Source organism: Festucalex cinctus, chromosome 5 (assembly GCF_051991245.1).
Source record: "Festucalex cinctus isolate MCC-2025b chromosome 5, RoL_Fcin_1.0, whole genome shotgun sequence".
Classification (NCBI taxonomy): Eukaryota; Metazoa; Chordata; class Actinopteri; order Syngnathiformes; family Syngnathidae; genus Festucalex; species Festucalex cinctus.
Window position 1 is genome coordinate 21,644,106 of NC_135415.1, and position 22,706 is coordinate 21,666,811.

Sequence of the window (22,706 nt, forward strand, 5' to 3'; positions counted from 1 at the left end):
TGTGTACACGTTCTCTTTTTTTTTTGATTGCTGTCTTTCCACTAGTATGTTGCTAATTGAAAAATAGCATAACTGTGGCAAAGGTGTAAACTCATTGGACTCAATTTGCTAGAAGGAAAATAGGACAAATGTACATATTTTTTTTACTTCAGTGTTAACCTTGTGGGAAAACCAAGGATGGCAAAGCCAATGATCATACCCATTTGTGTTTTTCACGAGGAATTCTAGCCCCATGCATTTATTTTTGCTCTACTGCCATTATGTGAATGTGTGTTCTCTTCTATCTATTCTGACTATTCACTTTTCACAGTCATTTTTTTTCTTGACTTTGATACATGGTTTATTGTTGTGAATAAGAGACCAAGATAATGTGGTGTTTCGGCCCTTTTGAGATGAGCAATATAGTTTATAAAATAGTCACACCCTTTGTGTCTTAACCACTTGTCCTTTCAGAGAGAGCAGATGGGTGGGTGGATGTTGTGTTGGTCTTCCAAGACTAGCCACCCTTGTCAAGGCACAGGCTCTTTAATGAGCTCACCTAATGACCCTCACATCTGCCTCTCAAACATAGAACTACTGGACCTCAGATTTCTTCTGTTTGATTCAACAACCGTTTATGGTGTTGTCACGAGACCTCTGTGGTTACGAGACCTCAGTGTAGTACTTTGGAATGGTGGACATTTGACTACATTTTGATGGACTGGTAAGCACCGTAATTTCCGGACTATAGAGCGCACCTGATTATAAGCCGCACCCAGTACATTTCTAAAGGAAAAAGCATTTTGTACAAACATAAGCCTCACCTTACTATAAGCCGCATGTGCTCACATTGAAACGTGAGATATTTACAGTTTTCAAAGGTTTAGTAATATACCTTAGTTTTTCTTTCCAAACAGTGCCTGTGAAGCGGCAGTAACAGGGCTAGTTAAAAATAACATACCGGTAAAAGTCACTAAGACTTCTTGTATTTTCCATGATGAGGGTCTCTTCATGCTAATTTTATTCATGCACAAAGTGCCAAGTTACATTAAACTTGCTTCTTCCTCGACACATATATTCCACCTGTCTCATTCTTACCTTTTCTGATCGACCGCCCCTGGCGGCCGTTAGAAAAAAAATGCATAAATTAGCCGCATCATTGTATAAGCCGCAGGGTTGAAAGCGTCCGACAAAAGTCGTGGCTTATAGTCTGGAAATTACGGTACATGTTAAGGGTGGGTGCATCAACAGCGCCTCTGTTGGTTACAGCCAAGTAGTTCACTCCATTTTGGCTCAGTTGCTTCAACACAGGATAAATCAACAGTTAGCCCACAAGCTAAGCATTCTTTATGACCACTGACCTAATCGACCTAGCTCTTATTTTGCTCATTCCTTCTTCCTTGTTTCAAACAAGAAACAGACAACAAACAGGAATTCTTACCCTGCCTTTCTGTACTATGGAAAAGATGGACCTTACCACTCGGACATTCCTAATTGCAACTGAGTTCTTTTCTTCATGTGCTGTTGTTGTTGTAGCAACAAAATACAGAGGGCAGCTGATGTCATCTTTGCTCGTAAAACCGAACAATTACGGCAAATAATGACTTGTAAAGGAGAGGACATTGAACTGTAGATACGAAAACAACCTGCTAGCGGACAACAACACCCTTAAAAGTGTGAATATTTCCTGCCATTCACGAATCCTGCGGCACTTTCCGCCATGTTGAAACCTGAAAAGTTCTCTCAGCTCGGAAACTCGGGTATCAAAATAAATTCCAAGTTGCCCAGTGGAAAATATGACATGTTCACGTGCAATTTTCTACTTGACAAGTGGTATTTACCATAATTTCAATACCACATGAAGGCAGCATTAGTCTTTTACTGTGAAAATGACATTACCTAGAATGTCACCCAAATGTCTTTGCTATAAGCTAATTGGTCTAATCTCATCAACTAGCATGTGGTGCGCAGTATTTACGACCTATGCCGCAAACCAGCCATCAGGGCGACAGAGAGCTTTCGGTTTTTCCCTTGGGGATATCTCCTGGCGCCGATCATTTTATTCATGTTACCATCTGCGATTAGGTTGTGTCCATGAAGACAAATACATTTAAGAACGTCCCCTTTTACTCCCTATTAGTCATGTCTAGGTCAGACGTTACCACGCAAGGCTGCAAGCACACAAACGCACTTAAACGCAATCCTGCTCCCCATATAATTAACAACTGTGTAAGTGTCCTTTGAATTTTATTATGTAGTGTAATCATTCAGCCTTACATCATCCAAAGCCTGTCACCTCTATACTAAGTGTGTGCGTACATGTGCACACATTGTAGATTCCTTGGAGAGAGTAGAGAGGCCACAAGGTTGTAAAGGCTTCCAGACTATTGATTCAACTTTTATCACCACAGTGAAGCGTGTTATTAGCTGTTAAGAGCCTGTTCTTAAGTCATGTCAATTTTACTGTAAACAATTCATGGAAATTCATGGTGTTGACTTGTCAAAGTGACTCTTGTTGGGATGGCATGCTTGTTATGTTCTCTCATCATGAAGTGGCAGAGTGGAGGCCGTCACAGAGAGGACGTTCAACAAGTTTGTGGGTCAGGAAAGCTCTTGTTACTGTTTGATTGATTTTTATCTTCCCCTCCTTAACATTATTTTAGTCTCACTCATCCACTTATTTTTACTGTAGAGCCTACTAGAATACAAATAACAGTCAAATCCGCCACTGACTAATGCTTTGTGTATTGCTAAGTGTTATGCTCGGGGTGTCCAGGACATGACAAGTGGACCTCACTTTCTTGAAGTATCAAGCAACCGAGACACTTTGTCACTGTGTGACAAAATAATTTTTTCACACTGTTGTTTTATCATCAATTTATAGCCTTAAAGAAAAACCGCGAACTTGAGGGTGAATTAATGCCACAACACATTTTTCAGTTGCAAAATAATCAAATGTAACATAACAAGGAATGAAACCAAAATATAATAATTTGCTTAGCATCCTTAGTAACATTCCAAAGAGAAAATCACATTTTACAAACAATTTGCCGTGGAGGGAGAGGGAAGCGTGGGTTTGTCTGCTCTTTAAGAGATGGTCGATGGATGGATCAATTAGAGGACCGTTCACCAATTAACTGTAATTACTACAAAATGAGAAACACACCTGCACAGACCTTAGAACAAACATTGACACAAAAAGACTCAGTCGTATCACTAGCTTGATTGTACACATTGAGATGCAATTACTGAATACTTTGTAGTTGCGGATGACCAGCTATTGGGCATTATTAGCATTTGGATAAACTTTATGGGTATTTTCTTAAAAGATGGATTTTAATGACAATGTGTAACCTGAGATCGTTTTATCTTAAATGTCTTTGCAGGTGTCTCATATGATTGCCTGATGATTGTTGACATTTTTTCTCTAATAAGTTATAGCAGTGGATGCGTTACTCTAGCCTTGCTCTGCAAGATAAATTCTCTCGAAATTTGTGAGTTCACAAACTCCCGAGAATACATCTTGTACCGAGCCCGTTGAGTTCCACCCATCGGTTCGGACCAATCACAGAGCGACATTGTGTTTGGGGCGGGATATGCAGTTGTGACGAAACCAGGAAGCCAGCGCTGACACTGGGGCAAGCAAACAAACAAACAAACAAACAAACAAACCTAACATGGATGAATGAACGCTGCAATTAATTCTGTTGTTGCAGAATTACTCACCGTTTCCTTGTTGAATGTTGAACAGCGAGAGGAGCTTCGTGCATTTTTAGCTGGTAAAGATGTTGGTGCCCCCCCGACTTTTAAGAGAGCTGCCTTTTTTTTTTTTTTTCATCAAATCCCTTCTAGCATAAATTAAACAATTTTCCTTAACTTCTAATTCTAAATTCCATTTGTCATTAAAAGTGTATTTAACAAGCAATTGTTGACTTGGCTGAAGTTACTTGAAATTTAGTGAGAACTCGACTATTATTTGATTTTGTTTCCACTGTAACTTCAGACTTACTTGACACTTGAAGGTTATGACTTGAGACCTACTCATGACTTGCACCAATTGCAGTTTCCTCCTACCTCTGGGATGAACGATCAGCTTAATTAAACAACATGTCCAAGTTAGGTGTGCGTGCGTCTGTTCTTGCATGAGGACGTCCTCTACAGGCATCTCATTGGCCACCTGTGGAGAACCAGGTGCACCGCATTGGCTACCCCTTCTTTAAAAAGGAAACTGTCCTGACATTAACAATATGTTTATTATGTAAATGTCTGTTTATGACCTCGTGGTTGCTTTTATGCTTGTATTTTGGAGCTTGGGTGTGGGGATGGGGCGAGCAACCTCGTCGGGTTGGGGAATTTTATTTTGAAGGTTTCCTGATGCAATCAGCTGTTTCTAAACACGTCACACCAGGAAGTGGAGAGAGCACTAGTGATGAAGGCTGAAATGACGGCCGGAAATCTCAGCAAGGTGAGAGCATTTTCTCTCTCGCTAGTGGGAGAAAGAAATCTAAAACCTTTCCTTTTAACCTTACAATTACATTGACTTTCCTTTCATTCACACACTTGTACTCCAATACAAATTCCAAATGACATATTACAAACATATTTCTATAAGGGCGAAAAATACGACAATCTGCCTTTTAATTAATGTGGAGCACCCTTTTGACAATCAACCAGTGGCAGGATGTTGCCATTATGAGTGTGCATTTTTCCCCCCGCATTGATTTCCTTAAGTAGGTCACATTTGCTCCCTACTATTTAGAATTTATCCCATGTCTGTCCCAAGTGAGATGACGGCTCATGCTGTGAAGCTGGCTGCTATTAAAAGGGGGAACTAATAAAACCCACACAGGTGTTAGCAGTTAATATGGATAATTCGAACTGATGTTGTTTGGCAGGGTGATGATGGCAGTTCCGGCACAACATAAAACTTTTTATATTAAAAAAAAGAAAAAAAAAGGAAAAAAGGCCACGTTAACAGTTGTAAGGGAAATCGGTCCAATTAATTATTAAATCAATAATTGTTAATTATTAAATTAATAATCAATTGGCTCATTAATTGAAGGAGACTCAAACTTAATATTTAAATTAAGTTGAGCTTCCCTGCGGAGCACCACATCTCTTTTTGATAATTTTATCAGGATAACAGATGAGAACCTTGTTGAATCAGTCATTAAAATGAAGGTTGTGCCCTTACTACAATTTTGTGAGTTCTTTGTTCAGCTTAGAGGTCACTATAAATTGATGAAACACACACACAGTAAACCAGGTTTTGAGTTTTGTGCACGTTTATTCTCTAACCTAGGTGGGATAATCTACTTAGAATTTAAAGAAGCAAAACTAGCTACTATGATAGGAAATGAAACGAGAACTAAAGTAATGAAAATAATCAAAGGAGAAGAAAAGAAGAAAAGAGAAACGGTCTTAGCCAAGGTGATGGATTTCTTAAATCAAACCATCATGGGACCCACAATCAACCTAGTTTGCACCAATTTGTACTAGGGCGAAGGCCTGCAAAGTTGCACTTACAGATGGGGTTGGTCTGAGAAGCAGGACCCTGGATGGAGACTCGCCAAGCCCGTTTGAAGAAGGGATGAAGAAGGTTCAGTTCAGAAGAGGAGCAGAATTCGTCCGGCTGGCCAGCTGAGCTTCACGGGGTCAACCTGCTGGCCGGGAAGAGGCCCTTTTTGGTTGAGGCCTCAGGGTGCCTGGAAAGGCACCGTCCGTTTGAGCCTTGTGCAGGGACCAAAAGCAGCGTGTTTCGCCGCGCCTGTCGCAACACGCGATGGCTTCTGTGCGTTGCCGTGTGCTGGAGGTTAAGCTAGCTGGGCTAGCTCTTTGTCTGGCAGCAGGAACAGAAGGGCCAGGGGCCCAAGAGAGAGGAGCCAAAGAGGGAGCCAAGAGAGAGCCAAGAGAGCGAAAAGAGGGAGCCAAGAGAGGAAGCCAAAAGAGAGGGAGCAGCAAGCAGGGAGCGTGCTTTTAAATTGGGAGGGCGGCGGCCTCCACACCAGGGGTCCGGTGAGACCAAAGTGGAAAGTTACCAGCTTAGAGAGGGTTTTGGTAGAGACTAATCAGATTGAATCTGGATCCCATGTTTGTTGAGATTCTAAGGTCAGAATTCAATCAATGCAACACGTACAATTGAATACCTCAAATGAAATGTTACCTAGCTTACATTGTTAAAACGTGCATACACATGAAAGTTTAGTGGAGAATCTGCCACTGCAATGGAACATTTTCATGACATTTCATGGAGTCAACATTTCACAAATGGCAAACAACATTTCATAATTCATTGTTCTGTTGCAAAATAAGAAAGTCAAGTTTCTAAGAAGGCTTTTACTGTTCTGATTTGTGTGTGTGTGAGTGTGCACGTGTCAGTCAGAACATATGTGGCTGTTTGTGGGGGATGTTCCTGTCCTCCCCACCCCCCACGGTGGCATGTCCAGGCCACAGGAGTGGAATTCCTTTGGAACTGAGGTTGCAAAAAGTTACAACCGACCGATAATCGTTACACAGTCAACAGTTCTACGCATTGAGTAAACAAATTAATTCCAAATATCACCATAATTATTATTTTGTGATTTATTAAAAGTCACTTGAGTTTCCCGGGTACAGTTGAGTCTAAAAAAAAAAATGTCTAAAAAAAAAAAATGCAAAGAAACTGATTAGATATATATATTAGTGATGGGCATTACAGTTCTTTTAGGTGAACCGAATCACTACAATCAGTTCATTTAAAAGAACCGTTCAAAAGATTCGTTCACCGAAAAAAATCAAGTTCATTTTTTGTATAAACCTTGAAAAATATTTCCTATACAAAAATAATGCATTTATTTAAGAATTTTCTCCCTACACTAAACTATAAGCAATGAAGCATTGAAGTGTACAGTAAGCCGTGGGAAGCTTAAGTAAGTGTGAAGGAATCGATGCAGCTGTGCTCAAGACAGCAGCTTCTGATACTGATTGATTTTCTATATGTGATTGTTGCAGTGAGACTGACATTTGACCTATCTACGGCATAGTTGTATGCGTAAACAGTATTACGATTACAGGTTTACTTGCAGAACGTCGATAAAAGTCCATCACAATGTCCGAGTGGTGTTATTCTCATACTCAGCACAGTTGTTAGTCCCCAATGGTTTGATGAAGAAGACCATGGGCTGCTTTTAAATAATTCAGTCTATCACCGGATTTGTTTGTATTGCTTCATTCATTGCTAGAATCATTACATGGCTAGTTGTTTGTACGTTATCTCATAGATTAAAGTTTAGTTTAGAATAGATTATGTTTATCACTACAATAGCGGGCAACAGCATAGGATTTATTTTAAGACCATGATCATTTTTTGTTTTTGCACTGTTGTTAGACTTTGCTCCAAAACAAATAGATTAAATAAAATGAAATGTGCAACTGACTGATTGGCTTTTAAGAAGAGAAATAATTGAGCACGTTTTATGGAGTACGGTAATTTGTGACATTGAGTTTTCAGCTACAATATTTTCTTATTCAGTTTGATGGATTAAGCTGCATGTTTGAGAGTTGGTTGAAGGAAATTGTTTATTGGCACTTTTACACAGGTCTCACATTGGAATAGTACAGTCTCTTGCCACATTTCCATGCGGTTGTGTTTTTCCTCTGAAGTGGATTATATAACCCCATTAGAGCCTTTGCTTATTCTCTGGCTGCATAATTTGGAGTTTATTCCCTTTACTTGCTGTTTTGCTGCCATATCCCCTCCATCAAGAACTGCACCTGCAAAGCATCACTGATTCCTGCAAACCTCTTATCACTCTCTTTGCTCCCAGCGGAGTTGATAATGAATGTGGGAACTTGAGCCAGGAGAAATGGAGCATCTCCCCATGGGGGAGGAAAGCTAGGGTTTCAATTAGCTAAGTAATGGGGCAGAGTGGGATCATCCAAGTAAGATACAAAGACATAAAGTCTTCCTTTGAATATAATAAGGGTCTTCTAACTGATGGATGATTACCACCAAGAGATTTAATTGGAGAGATCTAAGTATGGTATTTGTCGTAATAATTATCGGGATGACACTTGGCAACAGAAAACAATTTACACTACAGAAATGTATCCGTTTCATATATATATATATATATATGTGTGTTACCGCTTTTAACTTCATAAACCATTTCAAATACATCTAAAATATGTTGGTTTAGAGAAATTCTGTCTTCAGTTTGTATTCATAAGGCATCATAGTAGTTGTTTAGACCAGGTCAGGTCAGTTTTAGGTCTCAGTTTGGCCATTTTGCAAAATTTCAACTACAAGGTGCAATTACTCAGGAGGGAAACTCTTTATTTTGAACTCCTGTTTCCTCGCCAGTGATATATTGAGTGGAATAATGTTGCCCAGAGAAGCCAGCGTCCCATATCTGGCTGTTCTTTTAAATCACAACTAGTTGAGACTAAATCGATATTGCCTCTGCTAGTTGCGGCCAAGTAGTGACCTCTGTTTTTCTTCAGTGCTTAAAGACACACTAAATCAACAATCAGTTCCTCAAAAGCAACAGTTAATTACAAAGGAGATGGAGACAGCAGTTAATTGACTGATCGAGCTCATCCCTCTGTAGGACGGTCACATTGGTCCTCCTGCCCAAATAGTGTTGTCACTGTACCAAATTTCTGACTTTACTACTTCTATACCTGCAAAAGTTACTTTGGTACTGATAATAAAATAAGAAAGCAAAAACCTAAAACATCAGTAAAAGCCATGGAATAACGTATGAAACAACTTCAATTTGTATTTATTGTTATTAATTTAAAATAGTATTAGTATACCATTGGTAAGAAAATTTAAAAATATGTTTTGAAAATTCAAGATTATTTTTTGGATTGCGTCACATCCTTGCGATTGTCGGGAGGAGGGATTTGGTGCTAAAATTGGGATAATTTTCCTGCCTTCTGAACCTGGCTAACCATATTGTAGTGAGCAGCCTGGACAGAGAGGTGAACCACTCTCTGCACACTACCGCAAAGTTCAATTTCCAGCTTAATAATGGTTGTCATCATATTTCTCCCCTTTCCATCAATTGTACCTTTTGTATGGGTATGTCATCACAGTTTAGTAACTCCTTGTGAGCTGATGTTTTAACATTTTTTCCAAAGGCTTGCCATATTATCTGTCTTTTTTTTATTTATTTTATTTTATTTTTTTTATTTTATTTATTTATTTATTTTTGAGAGAGATATTTTCCCAAAACAATTGGCGGTTTCAAATGTTACATTTTAGTTACTGTGTATACTGTATACTTTGCAACAAATTTTCTTTTCTGAATTGTTGTTGCTGGAATGAACCCTAATCAGCTACATAATATTTTGAGGGCTATGAAGTCTACTTTTAACAATTTATAACCTGCTTGTGGGGAACCTGCCCGCTTATACCTGTCATTGCTGTTGAGTTACTACTTTTATTGCGAGCACAAAAATCAAAAGATTGCCCCAAGTCATTGGTTCATTGGAAATTGAACCAATGTCAAACCAGCTTCAGGGAAAGCTAGACACTTCCACCTCTCTTGGCCTGCGAGGATGAAAAGAAGAGACTTTGTGATGGAGGAGGCGGAGAAGTGCTGGTTAGTTGGTTGAAATTGCATCTATGAGCAAAGAATGATAGATAGGTGAGTGCTCATATGAAATTCTACCGAGCAAGAGCCAGAGGACAAGATTGTTTTGTTACACTGACATAGGGGCATTTGGGGCTTGTTGTTTGTGGTTGTTTTTTATATGTGCGTGTTTGTTTTTAGATAAAATGCTTAAAATGCTCTACACCCCTATCTTCTTCTTGGCAGATAACTTTATTGAAGGCTGTATTGGACTCGTCATGGTACAGCAGTTAAATTGTGGGATAACGAGAGACATGGTGATTCCACAGAAAAGACCTCCTGTAAGACCACCGCATGCATGACTCTCTTCTTTTGTTATCTTAGTTTTCCCTGTGCATTCATTTCCTAATCTTTGTTCTTGCCAATCTCAAGGGAACAGCCGTGGCCCCATTTGCTTTCTATTTGATTTCGCTTCTGTTTTTTTAATGCAAATAATTTGTGTAAATAGAAAGGTTGCTCAACAATGGATCTTTGGAGATCTACTACCCAAAATGTTTGACCATTGGTTAACAAAGGAGAATAAATTAGCATGTCTGCCTCACAGCTCTGAAGTTTGTGGTTTTAATTTTGGTTCTGGCCTTCCTGTGCGGAATTTGCGTGTTTTCAGCGTTTTATTTTGCACTTTTTCCTCTTTGTTATTCATACAAATTAATGACAATCTGCAGTGATGCCACTACCACAGTAATATTTTATTCTACTGTATTCTCTTTATTCTATATATAGCCTTTATATCATAAAATGGGTAGTGGAGGCTCACAAGATCATTTGCCATTAAATTCTGAAAACGAATTAAACCGCAGAGAGACTTATGAAACATCCAACAATATTTAACCCACACATGCTCAGGATACATAGTAATAAACATTGGTTTGATCATTACACTAGAAATTTAGTATGGTACTTGCAGTACCATTCTAGACTTATAGTGCCTTGGCAAGACACTTTTTCAGTGCACTATTCTGTTTTCTCAGATCATTATCATTGATGAAAGTCATTGATTTCACGAGATTCATTAGTCTGTTATATCTAAACTGGATCGGTCTGAATTATAAACAATGCATCATGTCATTCACTCCTTGTCTAACGAGGTATTAGTATTCATAGTCATTCTGCAATTTTTGGTTGCCGCTATAGCTGTATTTTATCACCCAATGCTGCACCAAAAAAAAAAAAAAGAAGAGTTCAGAAGCACATTTAATAATTGTGCATATATAAAATGAACTTGCTTTTCTCTATTATCGCCTATTCATGTTTCTTTTACTGTTAGACATTACACCATATTTTACAGCAAAGTTTATACAGAATTTTGGAGCTTGACATCTGACTCATATCATCTGTTTTTGTTGTATGCTACCTGCTATGATTATTGGTGTGTGTATAATTCTATTTTCGTATTGTTTAGTTGACATGGTCACTAAAGATGACTTCTGTGCCTGTGCTGGGCAAGTTCCGACCGATTGTGGGTCAGTGCTGCCAACAGTGCACTCCAGACAGTTTGGTAAGAATCAACAGAAAATCTTAAATCTTGGTATTCTAATAATGTGGGCAAATATTGGCATCTTTTTTTATTTTTCAGACACACCATCGTAAGATGTTTGGACAAATCGCCTCTCTTGACTTCCACAATATTCTCTGTGTCAATGAGACTCACACTCGGTAATGTACATGTTCTACAAAATACTTTTTAGGGTTGTGTTGGGGGAAAAAAAACATACTGAGACAAAGTTAAAAAAACAAAACAAAAAACAAAACTGTGTTTCTTGAATAATGTCAAAACTTTAAAGGAGAAAAAGTATCCATCCATCCATCCATCCATCCATCCATCCATCCATTTTTTTGACTTTGCTGTAAATATTAACATGTCTTCATATTTTCACTGTATTACTGCTAAATACTTGGACAATAGATTCAAAAACTACGGTTTAAAATCACTTTTTATTGCGCATGTTTTGACACTGGTGTACACTAATCAATGTTATACAGCTGAAATACAAATTTTAATTTTTTAGTTTTTTCATTAGTTTTAGTTAACTAAAATAACCTTTAATGGCACCTGTTTTTCGATACCCTCCTTTCTTACTTTGACCATCTCCAAATATTTTTGTTTTGTTTATTTTATTTGAACTGAGTCAAATGCCATTTTTAGCATATTTCGCGGACCACTGAAAAATGGACGGCGGGCCGCAAATGGCCCCCGGGCCGTGGTTGGGACACCACTGACATATAACATGCCAGCCTTCAGTTGAAAACTTCTGAGGATCTTGTGTCATTACACTAAGTATTAATTTGACAAACATGACATTGTCAAGCAAATCAATCTCATCAGTAGAAGAAGTGTGTCTACTGGTCTCAGACTTTTGCATTTGGTTGCATGAGAACTTGGTCCGTCCATTTTCCAAGGCGCTTATAGGGTCATGGGTAAGCTGCCGCCCATCTCAGCTGACTTTAGGCGAGAGTTGGGGTGCACCCTGGACTGGTTGCCAGCTGATTGCAAGGCACTTATAGTCGACCAACATTCATATTCACGTTCACGCCTGTGGGCAATTTAATCTTCTATGAACCCAACATGCATGTTTTTGGAATGTGGGAGGAAGCCAGGGTGCTCAGAGAAGACCCACACAAGCACGGGTAAAACATGCAAACTGCACTCAGAAAAAGACGAAGCCGACGTGCAAACCAATGACCCCAAAACTTTGAGGCGCACACACGAACCACTACTGCTTTAACTCTTATGCCAGTGTTTGAATCGAGACATTTTCATTTAACCTGTCCTGTACGTATTCCAGTATTTATTTATTAGTTTAACTTGTTTTCCATTCTGTTGTAGATACCGAGGCTGGCTAGTGCGGAGGATATGCTGTGCGCTGTTTGTGAGTGGGTGCAAGGTTTATCCGAGTCCAGTTAACAGCCGGCAGGAAAGGGTCTGTGCGAGTGACAGGTACCAGAGATGGCAGAGCTGATGAAGGAGAGGAGAATAAATAAATGATAGGGGAAGATACAGAAAATGTAATGGGATCTTACAGTTCTTGGGAGAGAAAAGCCAAAAGGCGAGCAGATAAGAGACACAAACACTGACATAGAGAAGGAAGTGTATCAGCTTGGGAGTGAATGGACAGAAACAAGGGGCACACATCATACTTTTCTGTCTGTTATTGTCTTTTTGTCAATATAATTGAGTTGAGCATGTTGCTAACTCCTTCACTCAAGGTTGTTGTAGTCCTACTGGGAGTGTTTTAAGATGAAAGAAGTCTATTTAGACCTTGTTTAACTGAGCTGTACTGTGACTGTGTTTCAGGGTGAGGGAGGCTCTCGCAGCAAACCCAAAAGCGCCTGAGGGGGGTGACAGCCAAGGGCAGCTCCATCCCATCTCATCATTCCGCCCCATAATTAATACCTGCATCTCCTCAGGTTTTTTACGGTGTGTTTTTTAATTATGTGAATACAATGAAGTTTTAGATTTGAGGCTGGCAGAATGCAATTCAATTTAAATGCCGTGGAACCTTGGTTTTATTTGTTAATCCGTTCCGGAAAGGCTGACGAAATTTGAATCATAAAGAGACCCAAAGATTTCCCATAGAAAGTATTGTAATATATCTAATTAACTGTTACAGGACAGTGCAAGTATTGTTATTGCCTTTACAGAAATGATGTGAAGTGTAACAGAAAAGCCTCAAAATTAAAATGGAAAATAAATATATTAGCAAGACAATTGCCAGATTTCATTGCAGTGTGTTTGTGACTATTTGCAGGATTTCACTGCCTTTCTTGTTTGTCCATTATTGCCTTTCATGCGTCATCCCACTCTCATCGTCATCAGCCATTAACTTTCATTTTTATCTCCTTTCTTCTGTCTGTCTGCATTGTCGCCACTCTGCTCGTGACTAGATGTGTGGGCTGGTTGATGATGAAGATGTTCGGCTCTGTTTTTGGCGGTATTCAAGTGAACCTGAACCATTTTGTGGCTTTGCACAAAGCCTCAGAAGAGGTACACACACTCTACCATCATACATACACAAACATTATTTCCAGATGATTAAAAGTGCATAAGGCTGCTACCATGCTGGGTTTCAAGCCATGAGTGTTTGGACTGACTCCCTTACATCATGATTGAAATTAGGCTGTGTTCAACCATCTGCACTAATAAGGCTAAAAAGGTTTGCTTTATTCATCCAATGCAATTCTTTCACCTTAAAATTCTCCTCCATATCATTCAGCTGCCAGCCATGTGATTGGAAATTGTCTCACTTTCTCCATGACTTTAGATTTACGGTATTTTTTATTTTTTGTAATTGAAGACTGCATAGTTCTAGTTATTACATATTGGCTAAATTCATTTTGCATAATATAATTACCTTCAGTTCATCTCTTATGGCAATTTTATTTGTCAATAGTGGTCAGCGTAATCAAGTCCTGTATGTATTCTTTTCTTTCTGGTTGAAGTGAGTGATTTTTTTTTTTTCTTAATCTACAGCTAAAGAAAAGAGACATTCAAAACTGAGGAAAATAAAAAATGAATTGAAGGATCCAAATGAAACGAATTAACGAATCATTTTAACACACTTCGGAACAACAACAGAGGAGCTGTCAGCCAGAAGTACGAGCAGCCAATTAATTGAACTGAGATTTGACTCAACGCTAATGTGCGAGCTGCATAATCTGTACCCCTTTAGTCTCTCCAGTTAGCGCTACCCTTCACTAATAAAAAGTAAGTATAAAAGTGTGAGATACTTAAAAAGCAGAACACTAAGCAGAGTAATAAGTCATTATAAAATGAGGTTACTCTAGTGGGAGGAAAAAAAGACTTCTGCCTCCTTGTTTTCTGCTTGCTTCTACTTCGCTTTTCATTAAAATAGCCTGAAAAGTACAACCTTATTTTATTTCTCTGTGGATATATAATCATGTCTGCCATAATTAAATCTTCATTTGCTTAATAGTGATAGTCATAATAATCAAAAAGATCTTATAAGATGACAAACAAGTGGTTCTTTCTAGAGAATTGTTGATTTCTGCATTGTGTAATGTGTATAGTATACCTTGTTGTCTTTCATTATGGAGACATACATATTTCCATAGTAACTTTAATGTAGATTATTTTACAAAAACATCACATTGAGTGTGTCTACCTGTAGCCTCTCCACACCTTATTCTGATGTTCTCCACCATAATCCCTGCACACATGCATGACCCAGCATTGTTACAAGTACAATGGAACCACAATGTGATGGATGTTGTTTATCTGCTTCTATTACATAATATCAGGGATCGCTACTGGTCTACGTGTATGTGCGTCAGAGCATCATGGACAGCGTTCTCCTCTCCCTGGTACTCTTCTTGAACAACCTGAGAGTCCCATATGCAATTTGTCCGGTCCAAATCAACAACTCCTTCCTCAGGTACCAAAAGAAATAGCCCACACTTCCATCACATTAGTTACATAAAACAGCATCGTGATAACAAGTAAACAACGACTCTTGCTTTTGTGAGTATATTCACCGAAAGGTAACATTAATTTCAAATATAGCTGTGCCCTGTGATAACATTTTCATTTGGTCTGTGACCATGCTAGTAGCTCAAAGCAGTCGTATCTCAAGCAATTTTTCATTGATTCCATTGAAATAAATGGAAGTGACATTATTCTGGGTGCAGTATAATTCAGACACAGAGACACACACGAAAAAGTGTTGCACAACTAAGTTCAATAAGCTGCAATGATGTTTGTCATTCTCATAAAGGATAAATAATACACACGTGAGTGTTTGTCTTCTTGTGTCATGGCACCATTTGTTCAAATATCCTTGGTTTAAAGTGTTATAATGCTGTGATAGCAATGCTATTTGTTAGCCTATCAATTTCATTTTGTATAGTTTGTTAGCTTCAAACAAGGCTCAAAATAAGCAATTTGAGAGTCAAAACTTGCATGTGCGCCTCATCAAAACACATTGAATAGCAAAACTGAGAATTGCAGATTTTTTTCCCCCCAATAATTGAATCATTGAGATGCCCTAAAAACCTTCGCCGGGCTGGACACAGGTGTCTCGCGGGTAGTCAGAGGTCGAGGCAAGCTCGGTAATAATTAAGCCGTACCAGCTAGCTAGCAACAGTTTTCGACTGGCTACTAGTGCGGCTGAACATGTTGCGGAGTCACTCCTCAGTCAGTAATATCGCCTGCATGCATGGTGGCAAGTTTTGTACTTTTGAAAAGTACTGTCATGAAAAATGACAAGGAACGACGGCGAAGAGATGCTAATGCGTAAAATAATCTCAGAATCACATGTACTCATGAAACACTAGTACACTTTTCACAGAGGTCTAGTTCTAACCACGTAAAAATACATCTTTAAACAACAAAAAAGCAGGCAAGTGTCTTGTTCACTACACTACACACATAAACATAACTGAAACTGAAAACCAGAAATGAATTACGTTACGGCGAACGTCAGCCTAGTCTATAAGTTTAAAAGTATTAATATCGTGTAAAATATTTATTTATCTGTTTTCAAAGTGGAGTCATTCAATTGCACACAAGCACCAGACGCATCATCAATCAGTTAATCAACGACTCTGTTATGATGCCCATCACCCGTCTTGAAGTGTCGTCATGTCTTGAGATGTCTGAGATTGGTGTGAAATGATGCATGGCAGATTGTCCTTTAGGTCGATCCTTCAGAAAATTGGCATGATCTTCTTGCCGCCATCTGCAGCGACTGAACAGGATGCAGAAATGGACAGTCTGTACGCGCCTGTCATGACCTCTGTAAGTTTGACGTGTTGTCTCAAGGATGAGCTTTAAATGTCATTTTAAGTTTTCCTCTCTATGATGAGCTCTCATGCCCTAATTTAGATGTCATTAAATGACAGTCATCTGCTCAACTTTCATATGGAAATGCATCAGAGGTTAAATCAGGTTCCACACTCCCTTTTCTCTGACTCACCACTCTAATAGAATCAAATAAATAATCCATCCTCACCGCACAATCTATTCAAGCCTGACAATTGGAGCAGTTCCTCATTAGCCGCGTGTCTTGAAACATACAAACGGCCTGTTCACAAGTGAATGGAAATGAAGGTCTGGGTCATGAATCAGAAAAACATGATGCTAATGCATTTTGCTGAAGGGAAAAATTTTCAGGCTGGCAATGATATAAAATTGCTGGGTAAGCACAAGATAGCTACCTGGCCTTGTAATTTGTCTTTTGGCGTGCTGTTGTTCTTTTCATCCCTACCCAGTCAGCTCTTCAATCAAAATAAACGCCATCGTTTAAATTCTTCTTCAAACTCGGTCTCATCACACTCACTATTCCTCCTTTTGCAAATAATTGTCTTCCTTTTGGAAGGCTTGCTTTTACTCCTCAAGTAAAGCCATATCTTCCTTTTTTTTTTCTTTCTTATTTTTAACTGCTCATCACCAGCTTCTTTTTTTGTGTCCAGCAAGGGAGCCCTTTGTGCTTTGTATCATTTATCCGAAGATGTGTTTCATTTGGAGGCGTAATTGGTTTTATTAAGATCAATATATTGCTATATATCTTAATAAAAGCGCCTGGCCAGTTAATAATTCACAAAAGTGCAATCTTTGTGAAACAAACAGGTTCTTTATGAGAGACTCGGTGTGTATTTTTTTCCCCTCTTTGACCATTAATGTGAGAAAATATATTGGCTGCGTGTTTGAAAGCACTTTTGGTTATATGCCAATGTTAATAGAATACTATTGTTTATTGAGTACGCTCAACTTTAGTTTTTGATAAACCGTAATTTAATATTCTTGAATGTAGTGAAGTGTCCCTGTAGTCTCTTTTATGTCTGCTCCTTATCCAGTTTGTGTTTTGACTTCTTGTTCCTCAGCTGCCCCAAACACATTTCCATGTTTTTTCTTCCTCCCCTCAAGGTCTTGACCTGTCACTTGGCTAATGTATAATTTAAAATGCATGGCAGGCGTTTTATGCTAATTGCTCCCGACTGTCACGACCTTCCACACCTTCTATACCATCTCTTATCTCTCTCTCTCTCTCTCTCTCTCACTTTTTCTCTCTTCTTCAGCTAATACAAGAGCTGCTACATGAGGGCCAAGCCTTAAGTGTCGGTGTGTCAGCAGAGTCTGGTCAGGGGTGCCAGTGGCTGGCTCACATCAGGCAGCTCATCAAAGAGGGATCTGTCCCTGATATCAGTCTGGTCCCTGTGGGCATCTCTTATGATTGTGTGCCAGAGACACACATGCAGGTAAAATGGCTCCAAACACATAAAGCACCCTCAAGATTTTTACAAGCGCTATCTGTTAATGTAATGTCCTCCAGAGCAAGTTTAGTTGCCTCTAGATTGGAGGATAAATGGAAAAACAAATTTATGGCGGAAGTGATGAAGTGCAATCTCATATTTGCATTCCTGCTGGCAATTGTTTGTTGCCTAGGTGCGATTTGCATGTCGCCGATGGTTATTTGCCCTCTTTTATCTGCACATTGAGTCAACACTGGAGAGTGGGTGTGACTTTCAGCTAATTGCCATAAAAAGGTTCTCGCCTCATCATTTGGTTCTGTCGTTCAGTGTGCGCACAAAGTTCTCATTGGCACACGCTGCCTGTGTCGCTGTTTATCCATCATCATACACTCTGCTCATTAGTGGTACCGCGTAATGTGCCTTCTAATGGTGAAGCCTCACTATGATATCATCTCCAACATGCACTTGTATTAGAAGTGTTCCTTTTCCACGTCTTACAGGTTAACAGTCTATTTCGCTGGCTGCTATGTCTTCTTTGGAGGAAGCCAGAAGGAATTGTTAGGATTCATCTCGCCCAGCCCTTTTCTCTTAAGGTGAACTCATTCAACATATTGTGACTGTTGTATGGAGTCCTCACATTTCCAGAGTCACCTTAAAAAAATTGATAATTTATTGCTATCATTGATTAAAATGGTAGTGCTCCTGTTGTCTACATCTTAGGTCTTAGAGCCATGAGTAATGCAATAAATAGAAAGATAAGGCGGAATGAATCTGCATGCACCTTTGTGACTGACCAGTTCCTTCTGCACCAACTCAAAAGTGTCTAATTTCACTCTTTGCGTAAAAAAAATAAATATCCAGACTTTCAATCTGGAGCCACAGAGTATGGAAGAGGCAGAGTTTTACGACACTTCTCAGACAGTTTAAATATCCAACAGAATTCATAGTTTAATTTTCAATTGCTTAATATTGCGATGGTAAGAATAATTTATGACAGTTTTTCATCTTTTGTGAGTGGTGTGGACCACTAAAGACCACAAAAAGCGTTAAGTGAGGGCTCCTCAGTCAAGAAAGTTTTTTTTTTTTTTTTTTTTTTTTTTTTTAAAGCCCTTAAAATATTTATGAAATGGAGACTTTGAATATTAGGCTTCACTCATGTAGAGTTAGTTATAAATGGGTATGAAGTATGACAATGCAGGTGGATGAGCCACTGTAGAAGGGAAATTTAAACCACAAAATACCATGAGTGCAAGAGTGGATGGAATAATTTTATGATTTTTTTTTCTTTTAAATAGTATAATAATTTTAGGATTTTCCATACATAAGAAAATTCTAAGTTTAAGTATTGAAAATTCATGAAAGAGCACCTACTGTGATGTAAATGTATGGTAGGAATAAGAGAAGCTAGTGTTGAACCCAATGCTTAATGTATCCTTCAAAAGTCACGGTTGAAGTTTAAAAAAAAAAAAAAAAAAAAGTTTTAGTAGCCTTTGAGGGTGGATTTTGATCAATCGTGTGTGTGCGCGTGTGTGTTCATGTGTAGGAGATGTCCGCATCAGGCAGGTGTAGAGTAGCTGAATGGCGCCCTCTCCAGGACCTGTTGCTGCCTGTTATCATAAAGGATAGGTAATCTGATGGCACAATCTCAAAAAACGCACACCCATGCGCGCACACACACAATTTGTCTCGTAAGATTGCCACAAACTTTGGGCATGACCCAGCATGTGAAAATAACACATTTCAAATCTGCCACGGACACAGTAAAAGTTCACTGAACATCCTCAATGAGCCGCCTCTGCTTCTGAGAGGCAAACAGGCTTCATGTCTCGCATGAATTCTTTGGAGAGTGCGTGCAAAAGACAAAAACAGAATGATTAACTCATTCACTGCCTTTGACAAGTATACTTGTCAATTGTATTTTTTAGAGCGGTGCTAAATGGGGGCGAATCTGAGCATGCTCCACTGTAAATATCAAACTTGGAAACAACTTTACTGATGCCCAACCACCGGTAGATGACATCATTGCCCCATTTTATAGGAAATAAACACAGTTTGAGAGTCCATGGGAGAAATGGCTGTATTTTGGCAAACCTACATTTTTCTGCTGTCAATTATAAAAGAACGGGACGGGACAAAAAGTAGGGAGTCTATTCTGTTATTTGGTAGATTCGGTTTATATATAATTATTGAATGTAATATCACGTGAGTATTGGAAATGTAAAAATGTTCTATAATGACTGGCAGTGAATGAGTTTTAAATGAGATGAGAAGTGATTTATGGTAGAGAGGGGATACTTCGATTGGATTGTTATCAGCGTGTAATTTCATTCTCTTGCTTGACGATATTAACTTGCTTTGGTGCTTGCTAGGAAATAAAGAGGCGATTATCTAACATAGTGTGAATATTTGTATCATATCTTATAGCACGTGACGAGCTACTCTCATCCACGTACTAAATCGTATTCAAAGGAAACCGATTTACTTAAAATGCCTGAAAATGCCTTTACTATATTGTCTTTTAATGAGGCCCAGCTACTTGTCATTTCATTGCAGGTAAAACACATCCCTACGTGGCCATCAGTTTATTTCACCCACCCACATCTTTTCCTCACAACTCTCAGCCAATAGTTGTTTCCGTCGTCGTGACGTCGTTTAAGAGCCACAGGGCCGCTCAATCAAAGGGGACCACCTGGTCCAGTATTCACTTGTTTAGCTCAGTGTTCCTGAGGGAAATATGGGCCACCGCTAAATGTGCCGCTGTGCACAGCGGCAACTCACTGTGTCTTCTTAATGTTTGCTGCTGAGCAGGGAGTGTACAGTGGGGGACACTTGACACTGAGAGATGTGTTATATAATCCACAATTGTAGCATTCAAACAAAGCAAATCTCCAGCCCGAAAGTCTGGTGCGCGTTATCTACGCCCTAACAGTGTGATAATTCTACAAAGGATTGACACCTGATCCAATATTGATTCTGGTTGTTTGCTTTTTATATCAAGCCCTGAATGTGAGTTTGGTCAGAGGAAGTTGTCGTGGCTCCTGCCTTCTCGTTCTGTGTCAGAGACCACAGAGCTAACTCATCAGGAGAGCGAGCTCAACGTTGCAATTGCTGTCCACCTCATCTTCTGTAAGTAAGAGATAATGGTCCCCGCTGGTCTGTAAATGAATCCCCATGAGATGTTTTAATCATGTTTATGTTGTGCAATAGTACTTATGATTTATGACTTGTGCTCCCCTTCCCAGCTGTAACATCATGCATGGCTGTGATGTCCACTAGTATTCTGTCCAGTCTTTTGCTGTACAGACACCGCAAGGTAAATGTGTCTTCCCTGTTTTCTAGTGCTGTCACGATCGAATATTTTTAGAATTGATTAATCTATCGAGTATTCAATCAATTAATCGACTAATAAGATTCATTTTAATTTTGCATTAAAGTTTATTACAAAAGATTTATTCCAAAAGTTTCCATCACTTCCAAAACTCAAGCTAAACTCAGGCTCTTAATCAACATAGGGGCTTGTCTCTGTCAAGATGTATCACTTCTAGTATCACTGGTTCCTTACCACCAAGTACTGTACTACTTTCCTATTTAGACAGGGTGGGTGGGGTGGGGTTTTTTGGTAGGTTCTACAGAAAAAAATGTGACTAGTGAACTTTGAATGTAAGAAGAATTACTGACGGTATCTTTTCTCATGTTGTGAACGCTATGTGCTGAGACTGCTCCTTCTTTGTGAAAAAGTTGCACACTACAAAACACAGAGAGACTATAAAGTCCATGCTGAGTTTGGTGCTGAGGTACACTGAATTTTTAGACTAGAGGTCACTGACTTTTCTGGATGTGAGCACTACTTCTTGGGTACTGATTCATGTGGATGCACTCGTCTACCACTAGCTTGTCTCGATGGGAGCTATGTTTGGTCAGGCTACAAAAGTGACCTTTGAACTCCTACTCTGCTATTTTCTTACACCTACAGGGGACTCATCCTTGGGGGTTTATGGCCTTGATCATACGCCTGATCTGAATTCCATGACCTTAGAGTCATAACGTTTAAAACAAAAAAAACAAAAAAAAAAGGTGGAATTCTTCCACAACTTCATGACAACACTGTTGTTGATGTTAAATTAATTTGTCTTAATGAATTTCAATTCCTGGTTCCCCTTGGCAGGGAGTGAGCACGTCCGTCTTGTGTCGTGATGTCAGCTGGCTCACGGAGGAGCTTTTGTTCAGGAACAAAGACGTCGGATTTGGAGGAAGTCTAACAGAAGTGATCCACTACGCCATCACGCTGCTTGCCCCTCACCTCATCATAGCTGCAGTACCGGGGTCGCCAAGGTCAGTTCTCCGGAAATCCAATGCAAATGAATATAACTTAGAAAATTTTCCATAAATGTCTTTTTTTTTTTCGACCTCTAGGCAAGACCCTTTAATTGTACCTCGTCTTACTCTTGCTGCCACACATCACCTCGACCTCCAGGCCCAGATTGTCACCCATACTTTTATTTTGGAAGCAGTTGGTGGTGAGTGATTTTGCATGCATGTATTTTGGTAAGATGGCAATACTTTACTCAACACTTAAGCCCAAAAGTCATGTTCTCGTCTCATGGTGGTGTTCGTGGGAGGCTTTGGCTGCGACTTGTGACAGTTGCCATGGCAGGCTGGAAAATCCATTTGAAACATGATATTTTAAAAGTTGCACTGCTTTACACTTAAAGTGATAGGCGATGTAAGAAGCAAAAGACTGCCAACGAGATTTTTCATTAACAGCCACAGAATCTTTAGTAGCTATTAGTGCAATCCCATCTCTAATTTGCTCTTCTACCATTGTTGTCCCGTGTTTGAGTTATTGAGATTTATGCTATAAATGCCATAAATACCATTAGAAAAGACTGAACAAAGCACGCT

The 22,706-nt window shown here is 39.2% G+C and overlaps 1 protein-coding gene across 5 annotated transcripts in view; it reads left to right on the forward strand.

Moving 5' to 3' along the window:
* Positions 1-22,706, forward strand: part of gpat2 (glycerol-3-phosphate acyltransferase 2, mitochondrial) — a 72,629-nt gene that overhangs the window by 36,711 nt on the left and 13,212 nt on the right. For 3 of the 5 annotated variants that reach the window (XM_077522028.1, XM_077522029.1, XM_077522031.1), the window contains exons 3-17: positions 9,783-9,877; positions 10,999-11,094; positions 11,173-11,252; positions 12,424-12,534; positions 12,892-13,014; positions 13,482-13,581; positions 14,856-14,989; positions 16,239-16,350; positions 17,631-17,810; positions 18,305-18,397; positions 19,348-19,430; positions 20,803-20,930; positions 21,047-21,117; positions 21,970-22,136; positions 22,218-22,321. In XM_077522028.1, coding sequence (XP_077378154.1) covers positions 9,815-9,877; positions 10,999-11,094; positions 11,173-11,252; positions 12,424-12,534; positions 12,892-13,014; positions 13,482-13,581; positions 14,856-14,989; positions 16,239-16,350; positions 17,631-17,810; positions 18,305-18,397; positions 19,348-19,430; positions 20,803-20,930; positions 21,047-21,117; positions 21,970-22,136; positions 22,218-22,321 — 1,645 coding nt within the window. In that variant the 5' untranslated portion in view covers positions 9,783-9,814. Of the gene's footprint in view, positions 1-4,395; positions 4,445-9,782; positions 9,878-10,998; positions 11,095-11,172; positions 11,253-12,423; positions 12,535-12,891; positions 13,015-13,481; positions 13,582-14,855; positions 14,990-16,238; positions 16,351-17,630; positions 17,811-18,304; positions 18,398-19,347; positions 19,431-20,802; positions 20,931-21,046; positions 21,118-21,969; positions 22,137-22,217; positions 22,322-22,706 lie in introns of those variants that run through there. The other 2 variants (XM_077522030.1, XM_077522032.1) reach the window with 2 other exon arrangements.